The 11,265-nt window shown below is 33.5% G+C and overlaps 4 protein-coding genes across 4 annotated transcripts in view; 3 read left to right on the forward strand and 1 right to left on the reverse strand.

Moving 5' to 3' along the window:
- Positions 1-11,265, reverse strand: part of LOC136798491 (DIS3-like exonuclease 2) — a 426,120-nt gene that overhangs the window by 54,576 nt on the left and 360,279 nt on the right. The gene's annotated exons all lie outside the window — the stretch shown is intronic.
- Positions 798-3,798, forward strand: LOC136798488 (uncharacterized). Its single transcript, XM_067055110.1, has one exon. The coding sequence runs from the start codon at positions 874-876 to the stop codon at positions 3,568-3,570; it is 2,697 nt and encodes an 898-aa protein (XP_066911211.1). The 5' UTR covers positions 798-873; the 3' UTR covers positions 3,571-3,798.
- LOC136798422 (uncharacterized) lies at positions 6,997-10,036 on the forward strand. Its single transcript, XM_067055030.1, has 4 exons — positions 6,997-7,266; positions 7,682-7,860; positions 8,595-8,729; positions 9,315-10,036. Exons 1-4 carry the CDS (start codon positions 7,035-7,037, stop codon positions 9,639-9,641), a joined length of 873 nt encoding a protein of 290 aa, XP_066911131.1. The 5' UTR covers positions 6,997-7,034; the 3' UTR covers positions 9,642-10,036.
- The window catches only part of LOC136798513 (uncharacterized), a 29,303-nt gene continuing 28,515 nt past the window's right edge, over positions 10,478-11,265 (forward strand). The window contains exon 1 of the mRNA XM_067055138.1: positions 10,478-10,573. The gene's annotated coding sequence lies outside the window, so the exon portion shown is untranslated. The remainder of the gene's footprint in view (positions 10,574-11,265) is intronic.

Below are 11,265 nucleotides of genomic sequence, written 5' to 3' on the forward strand. Positions count from 1 at the left end.
AAATTTTGATGCCTTATTCGTATGTTCTTAACTTTTTGAGTGTAATGCCTAAAACTGTAAAAATGTTCTTAAAAGTATTCTTATTTTCATCATTTTCTTTGCACGTTTTAGAATCTGCGAAGCCTTAAAATGTTCTTAGAATGTTTTTATTTTTTATTTTTTTTTGGCTTTCGGTACTAAATTCTGTTTATCAACTTGATTTTTTTGTAAAAGAACGTGTACTTTTTTTTTGTGTTTAATGATATTTATTTAGGTGTCTTTTGAGAGGAGAGTATCATTTTACGTCACTTTTGATGATCAAAAGTTTATCTTTAAAAAACTAATCAACGTTTAGATTGAATACGTGCCATGCACAAATTAATCGGAATTTGCTCGGAGATTAGGAGGGCCTTCAAAAAATCTTGATTATCGTTTTTTTTTCAATTCAATTAGCGAAAAATAAAGATGTCAACGACTTTCCGGAAAAGGTCTTCATTCTTTATTAAAGGAACTTTATAGAGGGTATTAATTCTAATAGACACTATCGGAGTTTTTGATTTTTCTAAAAAAGCGATGCATTGTGAGATTGTTTCGAGTTTATTATATAGAATTCCCTCGAGGATACACTCGAAACAATTCCACAATGCATCGCTTTTTTAGAAAAATTAAAAACTCCGATAAGGTCTATTGTGACGAGTTTCTTGATAATTTGGACCTTTTGTGTGTCTATAATTTTTTTTTGAAATTTTGCAGTGTAATTCCTTGTTCATATAGTGCAATCAGCCCTGTACCTACTAGTACTCGCAGATCACTCACAAATAACATTTCAATAATTTCAGTTTTTTCTCGTTTAGATACCAATAAAATGATTTTACTTACTAAATAACAATATGTATGATGGATATCCTCAATCTTATCAAGAATGGGGAAACTCAGAAATTATACGAACTGGTTGAAAGCAATTCTTTGCATGTCAATTCTATGATCGAAAATTCAGATGGGAAAAATGTTCGCGTTTTGAATGCTGCTATCGAGCGCAACCAATATGAAATTTGCGACTATCTGTTGAACAAAGGAGCTGATCCAAATCTAGAAGATGAAGAAAAACACAGGAGAGATGGTTCATCATTATTTTATGCTTGCCATTCCCATGTTTCTCCGAACATCATGCAACTTTTGATAGATCATGATGCAAACAGAACATTATCCGTACTTGGTGCTTTATTGCAACAAACATTTGATCAAAAGAAAGTTGATTGTTTTCTGGAAAACTTTGATGTAAAACAGTATGATGATTTAGCAACCTCGAAGATACTCTCATATTGTATTCGAAGATTTCATAACCTTGAAAATCACATCGATAATGAAAATCCAATATGTGTTCAAATGTGTAAGAAATTGATTGATTTGGGTTTTAATGTCGACGATGATCTACCATTACACGAAGCTACATCCTGCCTTTGTTACGGTTCCATGAAACTGATTTTAGAAAAGAGTAATGCATCGGTTGATCGTGTCATTAATGGCATGTTTCATAATAGTGGCTTAACGCCACTTCACATTTTGTGTCAACGAGTATTTCTAGAAGATATTCGCTTTGAAAATGCCCGAGAATCTAATGGTTCATCGTCACAACGACCTTCCAAATATTATGATATCATTGAGAAAGATGTTTTAAGAAGCATTAAATTACTTGTTGGACATAGTGCTGATATCAACAAACTTTCTAAGGACGATGGTAGAACTGCTTTTCAATACAGTAGCATCGGTGATGAAGAATTCCAAAAAGGAAAGAGACAACTTCTCCTAGAGCTTGGTGCAAATATCGATTTTCCATATAATAAAGGTCGAACTCATTTAATAAAGATAATTGAATCGAAAAATCAGAACGTTCCAGATGATTTGGATGCTTTACTTGAATCTTCAAACTTGTCAGCAAATTCCTTTGGGTGGGATCTGCTTACGTTTTCGGTAGTCAAAGAAAATGAAATATTCGTTAAGTTATTGCTAGAACGAGGTTTGAATCCAAACTTGGCTGACTCGAATCAATTGACACCGTTGCATTTCGCGTGCTGGAAGAAAAATAAAAATATTATTGAGCTTTTATTAAAACACGGAGCTGATGTTAACACCGAATCTAACCATAATGCTTTGCCAATTGATTTTGTTCGCGGTATAAATTCTTGTGAAGTTATTGAGTTATTGAAAGAGAAAGGGTCACTGCAGCCTTCCACCTCTTCTTTTCTTGACCCTGTAGAAGTGCTTAACGAGGATAACACAATACCAGAAACCATTTACATCAAGGATATAGACGAGCATATTTTGAACAATGAAGATCGAAAAAATGTTATGACTTTCATAGTTAAAAACTTTTTAGAAGGCCCCAAAATAGACGAAAATGTAGATTTTCAATCTCTTTCCGGAAATATAAAAACGTTGCTGACACGTATTGCTGATGAAGTTCGGGAGACTCATCCTGAACTTTCATTTACACCTGTTTTGTCTGGCAGTGTCAGTGAAGGTACAAAAGTCACTTATCCTGATGAATTTGATTATCTGCTCTACCTAGATAACTTTCAAGGAACAGTTAGAATAATTGAAAACAGCTGCCCATCAGGATTTTGCAGGGCTAAAGGATTATCCGATATCGACAAGGAGCAGGGACGCTATTTCAACAATGAAGAGTATCTGGAGGCTTCAAAATTAACACAAAATATATACACTATTATAAATCATATTGCGTCCAAGAATTCAATTTGGGATGGTCTTGGAATATACCTTAAAGAAGGCCCAGATTGTAATTCATCGATTGCTTCGATGGAGATTTTATGGATTGGTCCTAAGTATCGATTCCTACCCGTATCAATCGATCTTGTAATTGCCCTGGAAATAAAAGATTGGTTGCCGAAATGTATGAGTGGTAAGAATTATAATAGCCCAGTCCTCAAAGATGCCGTAAAAGAAGGCTGCCTTATTGTCGTCAAACCACCCAAAGATGACCTTGACTGCAATGATTACTATGGAAAGAATGATATGTTTCGGATATCCTTTTCCAAAATCGAAACCAAGATCTTCAATATTTGCCCTCCAGGCTACAAATTAGGATACATGTTAGCAAAGGCTCTTAGAGAATGGGTGCCATCTTTTTCTGCGGCTTGGATAAAGCATCCAGATTATGAATCTCACACTAAGCCAAGTTTACCTTCCTACTATTTGAAGAATTATCTTTTCTTTGAAATGGAGAAAAACCCAGATGATGTTGATCCATCGCCAATAGAAGTCGCTTATAAGATATGGAAAGCTGTCGCAACAGCGCTCAAAAAAGGTACAATAATGTCGTTCTTTAATAAAAACTGTTTTGTTCATGGTGATATAGAAAGTCAACTTAATAATTTTGATTCTTACAATGGTGTGTGGGATTATTCTGATGGAGAATTTTCAGAAAATGATGATGTTGATGATGGGAAAGGCATGCTTTACACCGACGAAGAAGGACGCATGCAGCAAATGATGAGTGCAATGATTGTTAAGATATTACGGGATGAGCTGAATATTGAAGATTCCGAAGTTGATGAAGAAGATTTTGATTAGTCTTCTTTCATTCAGAAAGATGGAATCGTTTGTTGTATATAGATATAAATTACTAAGTAAAGGCTTGGGGACACGAGAAGTTTTTTTTTCGTACTGAAACCGTGTTTGAAACTAAAGACTTGCCTTCTTTAAGTCACGTGTTATTTAATTATGTATTTTGTTTATGAAGGAGTTTCAGGGTTTTTTTGGGATTTTTAGGATTTCTAACGGATTTTGGGATTTTTTCATATATTTAGTAACTTCTTTGGGTTTTTGAGATTTCTTTGTGATTTATAAAATGAGATTTCTAAGAAATTTTTAGGGTTTTAAAATTTCTTCAGTGTATTTCGAATTATTTTGGGTATAATATGTTTTTAATGTTTGAGTGAATCGTTTCATTGATTAGTGGTATTTTAAAAAAAAAATTATTTTAAAAGATTTTATTTTTTATAAAAGAAATCTTCTCACTATATTAAGAGCAATTGCACCTAAGAAAATCTGTAAGTGGGATCATTGATGTCTTGGATTTTTTTCTTTTTTAGATATGTTGTGGGGGTTCATGGGTGGAACAAAATTCCAAAATTTGAGCCTCAGAGCTCAAGCAGTTTCCGAGATATCGCATTTTGAAGTTTCAAAATTTTTGTCTAAAATACAGACCGGTAATTTACAGACCAGAATTCCAAATTGCTATAAATCCTTATTGGCAAGTCCAAATGACTTGAAATTTTGCACAGATACACAAGACCATAAACATTTTCTAAAAACAAAAACAAAATTTAAAACTTTTTTTCAAAATGGCAGATATTTGAAGCCAAAGTTTTGAACTGCTTGAAAATACCGGTTGGATTTGATTCTCAGTTATTCCCGGCTCGAGATTCCAAATTGAATTTTTTTTTCAGATCTGAAAGATCAATCCTTTAACTACCAAATATCAAAATTCTGTCGTGGAGAATTCATTTTTGGCTCAATAAATCAATTTTAAAGATGACCTATATTTTCCGAAAATTCCCTAGCAACGCCCTAGCAACAAGGCTTTAACAGGCTACACCATGTACCGGAAGGCTCAAAAATTGGTTTTAATGATTGACAGTCCATTTCTGGACAGTTGTGATCCTAGACTGATCAAATCATTATAGGATATTCCTCTATATGCAAAAGAAATTCATAATTTTCACTGCCTGCGATGATATTAAGAGGCATTTTTTTTTAAGAGTCTTCAGCGTGTGATACCTCATCCTCTTGGATTTTGATGAAATTTTGACCAAATGGTCTATCACACAAGAAAATAAGACCCTGAAAATTTCACCTTGATATCTCACGTAGATTTGAAGATACAGCGTCTCAAAGATAGGCTAATACTATACTAAGCGAAAATTGACCCCTAAATTTCATGAACTCTTGTGAGGAGCAGATTTTGAAAGCCAATGAATTTTTATTCAAGTACATTAGAAAGCTGATTTACAGTGGATTTCAAGAACTTTTTGTAGGGTATCAGAAAAAATCAAATTGAGTCTCCAAAATTTTCCCCGAAAATCTTCAGCACCTCCTGTAGAGGGCTTCAGACTTTGCGTAATCTGAGTTTGGAAGCACTTTTTAGCTGGCTGCTGATAGTCCTTGAGACTTTTTTAAAGCAAACTTTTGACCTGGAGTTTACTGGTGGGTTTTGGCCACAAAAACAACATTTTCAGGATTTCCATATTAGTGTAACTGTCAAAAATGGCCGAAAAAATTGCTATTTCGGCAGATCTGGAGCAGAATTCAAGATGGCGTATCTTTTTGTGGCAACAACAAGTTTTTTCGAAATTTTCAGCCAGGCTTCCTTAGTAGGTCTAGTTTATAGCCTCAAAAAATCTCAGTGGGTTTTTGAAGTCTCTTAAAGATATGATCAATTGAAAATTTGCTTAACTTCGTTTTGTTTCCCTCTTAAAATGCTAAATCAGGCCCACTTAAGGGCTCTAAAGGTTAATTTTTGTCAAAATATTGGTTGATCTTCTCTAGCCAACTAACCATTGGCATTAAGGGAACAACTGTAAAAGATTTCAGGTCATTTCCATCAACGGGTGACATTTTATGACTGTTTCTTTATTTTTAAGTACAGAATATGTAAAAAAATGCGAGACTGACATCTGGCCTTTCCTACCATTCCAGGGCCTATATTTTCAGGAAAAGCCTCAATCTTTCACAGTTTGGTGAATATTGCTCTTAAATATAAGTTGGTAACTTCAATTAAATGGGTGGATTTAACAGTACCTAATTCCTATTCAAAAACTTTTTAAAAACATTCAGAAATCCTACTTTGACAATAATTTGTGCTTCACCGCAAAATTTCTAAGTCCAACTGAGTCCAAGTGTCGTGATTAACTTTTAGACTGTCCAATATCTATATATTTGTGTACACTAACAGCCTTACTTGTTGATTCTTAAATAACTAAGCAACATTACTAGGGTGATATTTTATGAGATACTTCAAACAATGATGTTTAAATCTTCTGGACAAGAAATATTGGACAGTCTAAAGCTAATCACAACACTTGGACTTAAAAAAATTGCTCTTAATATCATCGCAGGCAGTGAAAATGATGAATTTCTTTTGCATTTAGAGGAATACCCTCTAATGATTTGATCAGTCTAGGATCACAACTGTACAGAAATGGACTGTCAATCATTAAAACCAATTTTTGAGCCTTCCGGTGTAGCCTTGTTGCTAGGGCGTTGCTAGGGAATTTTCGGAAAATATAGGTAATCTTTAAAATTGATTTATTGAGCCAAAAATAAATTCTCCACGACAAAATTTTGATATTAGGTAGTTAAAGGATTGATCTTTCAGGATCTGAAAAAAAAATTCAATTTGGAATCTCGGGCCGGGAATAACTGAGAATCAAATCCAACCGGTATTTTCAAGCAGTTCAAAACTTCAGCTTCAAATATCCGCCATTTTGGAAAAAAGTTTTAATTTTGTTTTTGTTTTTAGAAAATTTTTATAGTCTTGTGTATCTGTGCAAAATTTCATGTCATTTAGACTTACCAATAAGGAGTTATAGTAATTTGGAATTCTGGTCTGTAAATTACCGGTCTGTATTTTAGACACAATTTTTGAAACTTCAAAATGCGATATCTCGGGAACAGCTTGAGCTCTGAGGCTCAAATTTTGGAATTTTGTTCCACCCATGAACCCCCACAACATATCTAAAAAAGAAAAAAAATCCAAGACATCAATGATCCCACTTTAGATGATTCAGGGATTTTCTTAGGTGCAATTGCTCTTAATGCAATATCCATACCTGGGTATCAAAGTAGTGTCAAATATACATACATATGTTTCCTACCAAGTCAATTAGATTGAACCTTGAACTTGATTCTGAACTGTCCTTATTACGCCAGGTGTCGATAAATCATTTCATTGCTACATTTTTTTCACCATTTTACATGTATTCTTTCACCGTTTCAGATTAAAATGAAACAAAAAAATTGAAAACATTAAAACAATGAATACTAAGAAAAACTCCCTTGTGAAACTCAGAGATGAGTTTTTGGACAACTTGCTCCAAAGAAAGCTCACTGAACAAGAACGAACTGGTGATATTCATCCAGATGTCTTTGAGCGTGATCTTCTATCACACGCTTATGATTTCGCGCATGATAGAGGTTTGAAAAGTGATTTGGTGGAATATTTTGTGATTTTCTATCAGAATTTGATTGCAGACACAGTAAAACAAGGTAATAATCTGACACATTTTCTTTTTGAGATAATCTTTTTGTTGTTGTCATACAGTGTAGTGTTTCCCAAAAAAAAGATGGACGAATTTCTATATAAAGTGATATGAAAGTTTATTCATACAGTACATAATTTATGCTAAATTTCATGACTTGTATACTTAATAATTATTTCAATGTCAAAAACCTCTCAATTATTTTGTGAATTGAATATCTATTGATTGAACAGAGAATTATAATCACATTTCAATTATTTTAAGCCCAGTTTGGATGATGAGTTTTTAAAAAATTGTACGCTTTTTTTGGGACACACTGTATGTATGAGAAGGGAATTCCGTAAGCTTTTTAGATCACGAGATCAAAGATTTTCACCACACAATGAAGAAGTAGAATGATCATTTTCACTTCCTAATTGTAGATCTACCATTAGCATCAGCCAGCATTCTGATCAAGAATCGGATCCAAGAACTCACTATGAACCACAAGAAAGAATTCCCTCAAACTTTCTTCTTCGATGCGGTCAATTACATTACAAGGAACATTTTGCAACATTATCATCTCTTCGTCTTTGCGTTTTGTCAATCTCGACAAGCAGAGGTACACATTCTTATCTATAAGAACATCCAAAATTTTTGAAGCTTTCGGATGTTCTTAACTTTTGAGTTTTTGAGTTAAAATGTTCTTTACATATTCTTAATTTCACCAATTTGTGAGTATTTTGCGCAATTTTAAGAAATTGGTCGGTTTTAGAGCCCTTAATGTTCTTAACTTGTTCTTGATATTTTGGCCACCGAACCGAAGCCTTATTTTCTTATTTAGTTTGTTTTTATGAAAACTCTCTCTCTAATTCGAGTCATTTTCAAGGGAAATTGAATTTTCATCGTGATAAGGGAGCTTATCAAATAATAGAGCTCTTTCTCTGTCCGCAACGTTTCATTGTATGCCGTTACAAGTTTTATTTTTGTGCATGTACACACTGAATTCTCTTGGAAATCATATCAAGGCGGCAAATGAAGTAATGTGAACAGGCCCTTACTATATACTAATGCTATTGTTTATTTAAAGGTTTTATTTTTACATAAGTCTTTCCGTTTCATATCAGACACGTATTTCATAACAGGACAGTGTCTTGCTATTGTTATATTATGCTGATGTGAGCAAAAAAATGTTTTTCTTTTCCTCTTTCTGATCAATCTTGCTTCACATCCATGTCAATCCAATGTGAAAAAGCTTGTGAGTTAAAATTAATGAGTAAGCAAACGATATCACTCTTATTTAAAAACAAAACCTTTAACCACCATTTTAATAATATCACACCTGATTTCACTCAGATTCACCAACATGAAGTATTGGTGAAAGCAGCTCCTTATGAAGTAGAACCGTTAGATGTCAGTCAACCCATCTCTCAATGGACGTTAGAGAAAGATCTACAGGTTGAAGAAGAAAAATTTACTGAAGAAGAACAGGTATGTGTCAGCACCGTAGATTTATGATGTCGGACTTTAAGCCATCGCAGGCAAAAAAAATGAATATCGGAAAAAATATTGTTGCCATTATTTTCGAAAACCCGTGAATCTTCTGATTGGTCAAGCGCTGAAATTCTATTGTAATGTCACGTGACTAAGGTAGGATTTCCTACCTAACCATGGCACACTTTTCACAAAAGCTTGACATCTAGCCCTTCGGGCCTTATAAATCTATGGTCAGTACCGTTACTACAGGGTTTGGACCATATTTGGCACACTTGTTTTTTGGGTGAATAAATCTGGGAGTATTTTTTTCATTTTTTCAAAAAATTTTGATTTTTGCCGCCTGGGACTCAGTTTTTCATTAAAAGGGTAAAACTTCTGGGTAGGTTGGAGGCTTTAAAAATGGTCGGATTTGGCTGAAATTTGGTACAATTCTTCCTTGGGTGATTATATGTGGGTATTTTTTTTTCAAAAAGTTTTTTGGCGCCTGGGGATAAGCTTTTCACCAAAACGAGACTAGAACTTTGGGACATCCTGGAGACCTACGGTACATAATCACCCCTTCAAACGTCTTTTCACCAGAACTTAAAGAAGAACCTTGAAAACTCAATGCTTGGTATCGAAAATGCAATAGAGGAATATTTCGAGCAATTATTCACTCAATCTTCACCATCCTCCAATGATCAAATCGATTTAGATGCCATTACACAGCAAATACAACAAATCATAACAAAACACAGTGAAATCACCACAAATGAAATGAATTTCAACTTGGAGCGAAGTCGTTTACTATTATTAAAGAACCTTAAAAAAGCTCAGTTGTTACATGCGACCAATGGTGGCAGAAGGGATGGAAAATCACCAACAAAAACGTTGAGCACTGCAATCAGTACTATAAAGAAAAAGTGAATTTTTAAACTACCATAATGACTGACTGGTTCCATTCAAACTATTAACTGAAAGTGAGTGTATTTCTTTACAACGATGTTTTTGGACCAATCTTTTCATGTATGAAATAATTATTGGGAGGTTGGTTGTTATGTGGTATTAGCAATAACAACAAATGGACATTGTTTCGAAATCTTCTGTCAGAAGTTGAGGTTAAAGTTTGAGTGTGATTATGATTAACAGTAGATGAGTGAATATTACTTAAATTGTGTATAAATTTGTAAATTAATTAATATATTATATTAAGATGTCGTAAATGACATTGTTCTTACTGAAGTGTAACTTCAAATTTTAGTATGTATATAATTGTGGTAACTTAAATCTTAAATTATCAATTATTGAATCGAAATGTTTTTCTTTGCAGTCCTTAATCCTACATTATTCCTTACGTTGGATCAGTTCTACTACTTTTAAACCTTGCCTGATGTCTGGTCTTTACCAATAATTAGTGTTTTCCCCTTTATAAAGGGGGTGGATTCTGATTTTGCCCCATTTTTGGAGGTATGGAGGGGAAAATGGTAATCTCGTAGAAGACCTATTTAAGTAATTTGGAACGATTTTCATTCGTGTCAAAAATGTGGTCAAAATGGACGTGTAGGGTTTATGTAATTTTAGGTAAGAGCCAATTATTGAAAATCTGAATTTTGAAAATACGAAAATATGAAATCAATGTTTTTGAAATGGGCTTAAAATTTTCATTTGTTTTTCGTTTTAGACTAGTAGATAAATAAGTAAAATTCAAAAATCAAATTTGAAATTGTCATCATAAATCATTTTTGAGTGGAAATGACTGTAAATAATGAGTGGATTGGTACAGAGTGTCATGGAACTGTGAACGACAAACGTGAAGGACAAATACAATTGATTGGTTTTCATGAAATGGTATCAATGAGGTATGATTCCCTTTTTTATTTACTGTAAAAACCTAGTAAAACTTTTTTAGCCAGTTGGTTGAAAGGTGGGAACAAAAGCACTAAGAGATTTCTTGCTAAATTTTCAATTTTTACCGTCTTTTCCAGTGTAGTTTCCCGATTAGCATGAAATTTCGAAATTTTCTCTCTGGGAATAATTTAGCCGGCTTTTTCAGAGGATTGGAGATATTAAACCTGACACAAGGGTGTTATTATACTGGTCCAAAAGCACTAAAAAAGTATCTAGAATATTGCGATTTTTTGAATAAAATATTCGTGTTTTGTTTGATTTTAGCAAACAATAAACATGTTTCTAATTTTCATTTGATTTCTTCTTTTTCTCACATGTGACTATTTTTATTTCGATTTCTTTCCAAAACTCTTTTACTCATATTCAGCATGGTTTAGACAATAAACCTTATTTAACATCTATTGTTCTATTCGAAGAGTGTGATTTTTTTGATTTTCCTACACATTATATAACAAAATCGAATGTGCACATTCGAATCTGTATAGACGTTGTGTAACTTCGCCAGTTGACGCCAGGGACAAACATCTGGCCCTGGAACGCAGAAATTTCATTTTAATTAAGTGGTAATTAAAAAGCATACAGAAAGAGGTAGGGAACAAACACACAAAATGTTAATGTTTAATCCGTTTAAAGACCTGCCGAA

The sequence above is a fragment of the Clytia hemisphaerica genome, unplaced genomic scaffold (genome assembly GCF_902728285.1).
Source record: "Clytia hemisphaerica strain Z4C2 unplaced genomic scaffold, Clytia hemisphaerica genome assembly, whole genome shotgun sequence".
In the NCBI taxonomy this organism is placed as follows: domain Eukaryota; kingdom Metazoa; phylum Cnidaria; class Hydrozoa; order Leptothecata; family Clytiidae; genus Clytia; species Clytia hemisphaerica.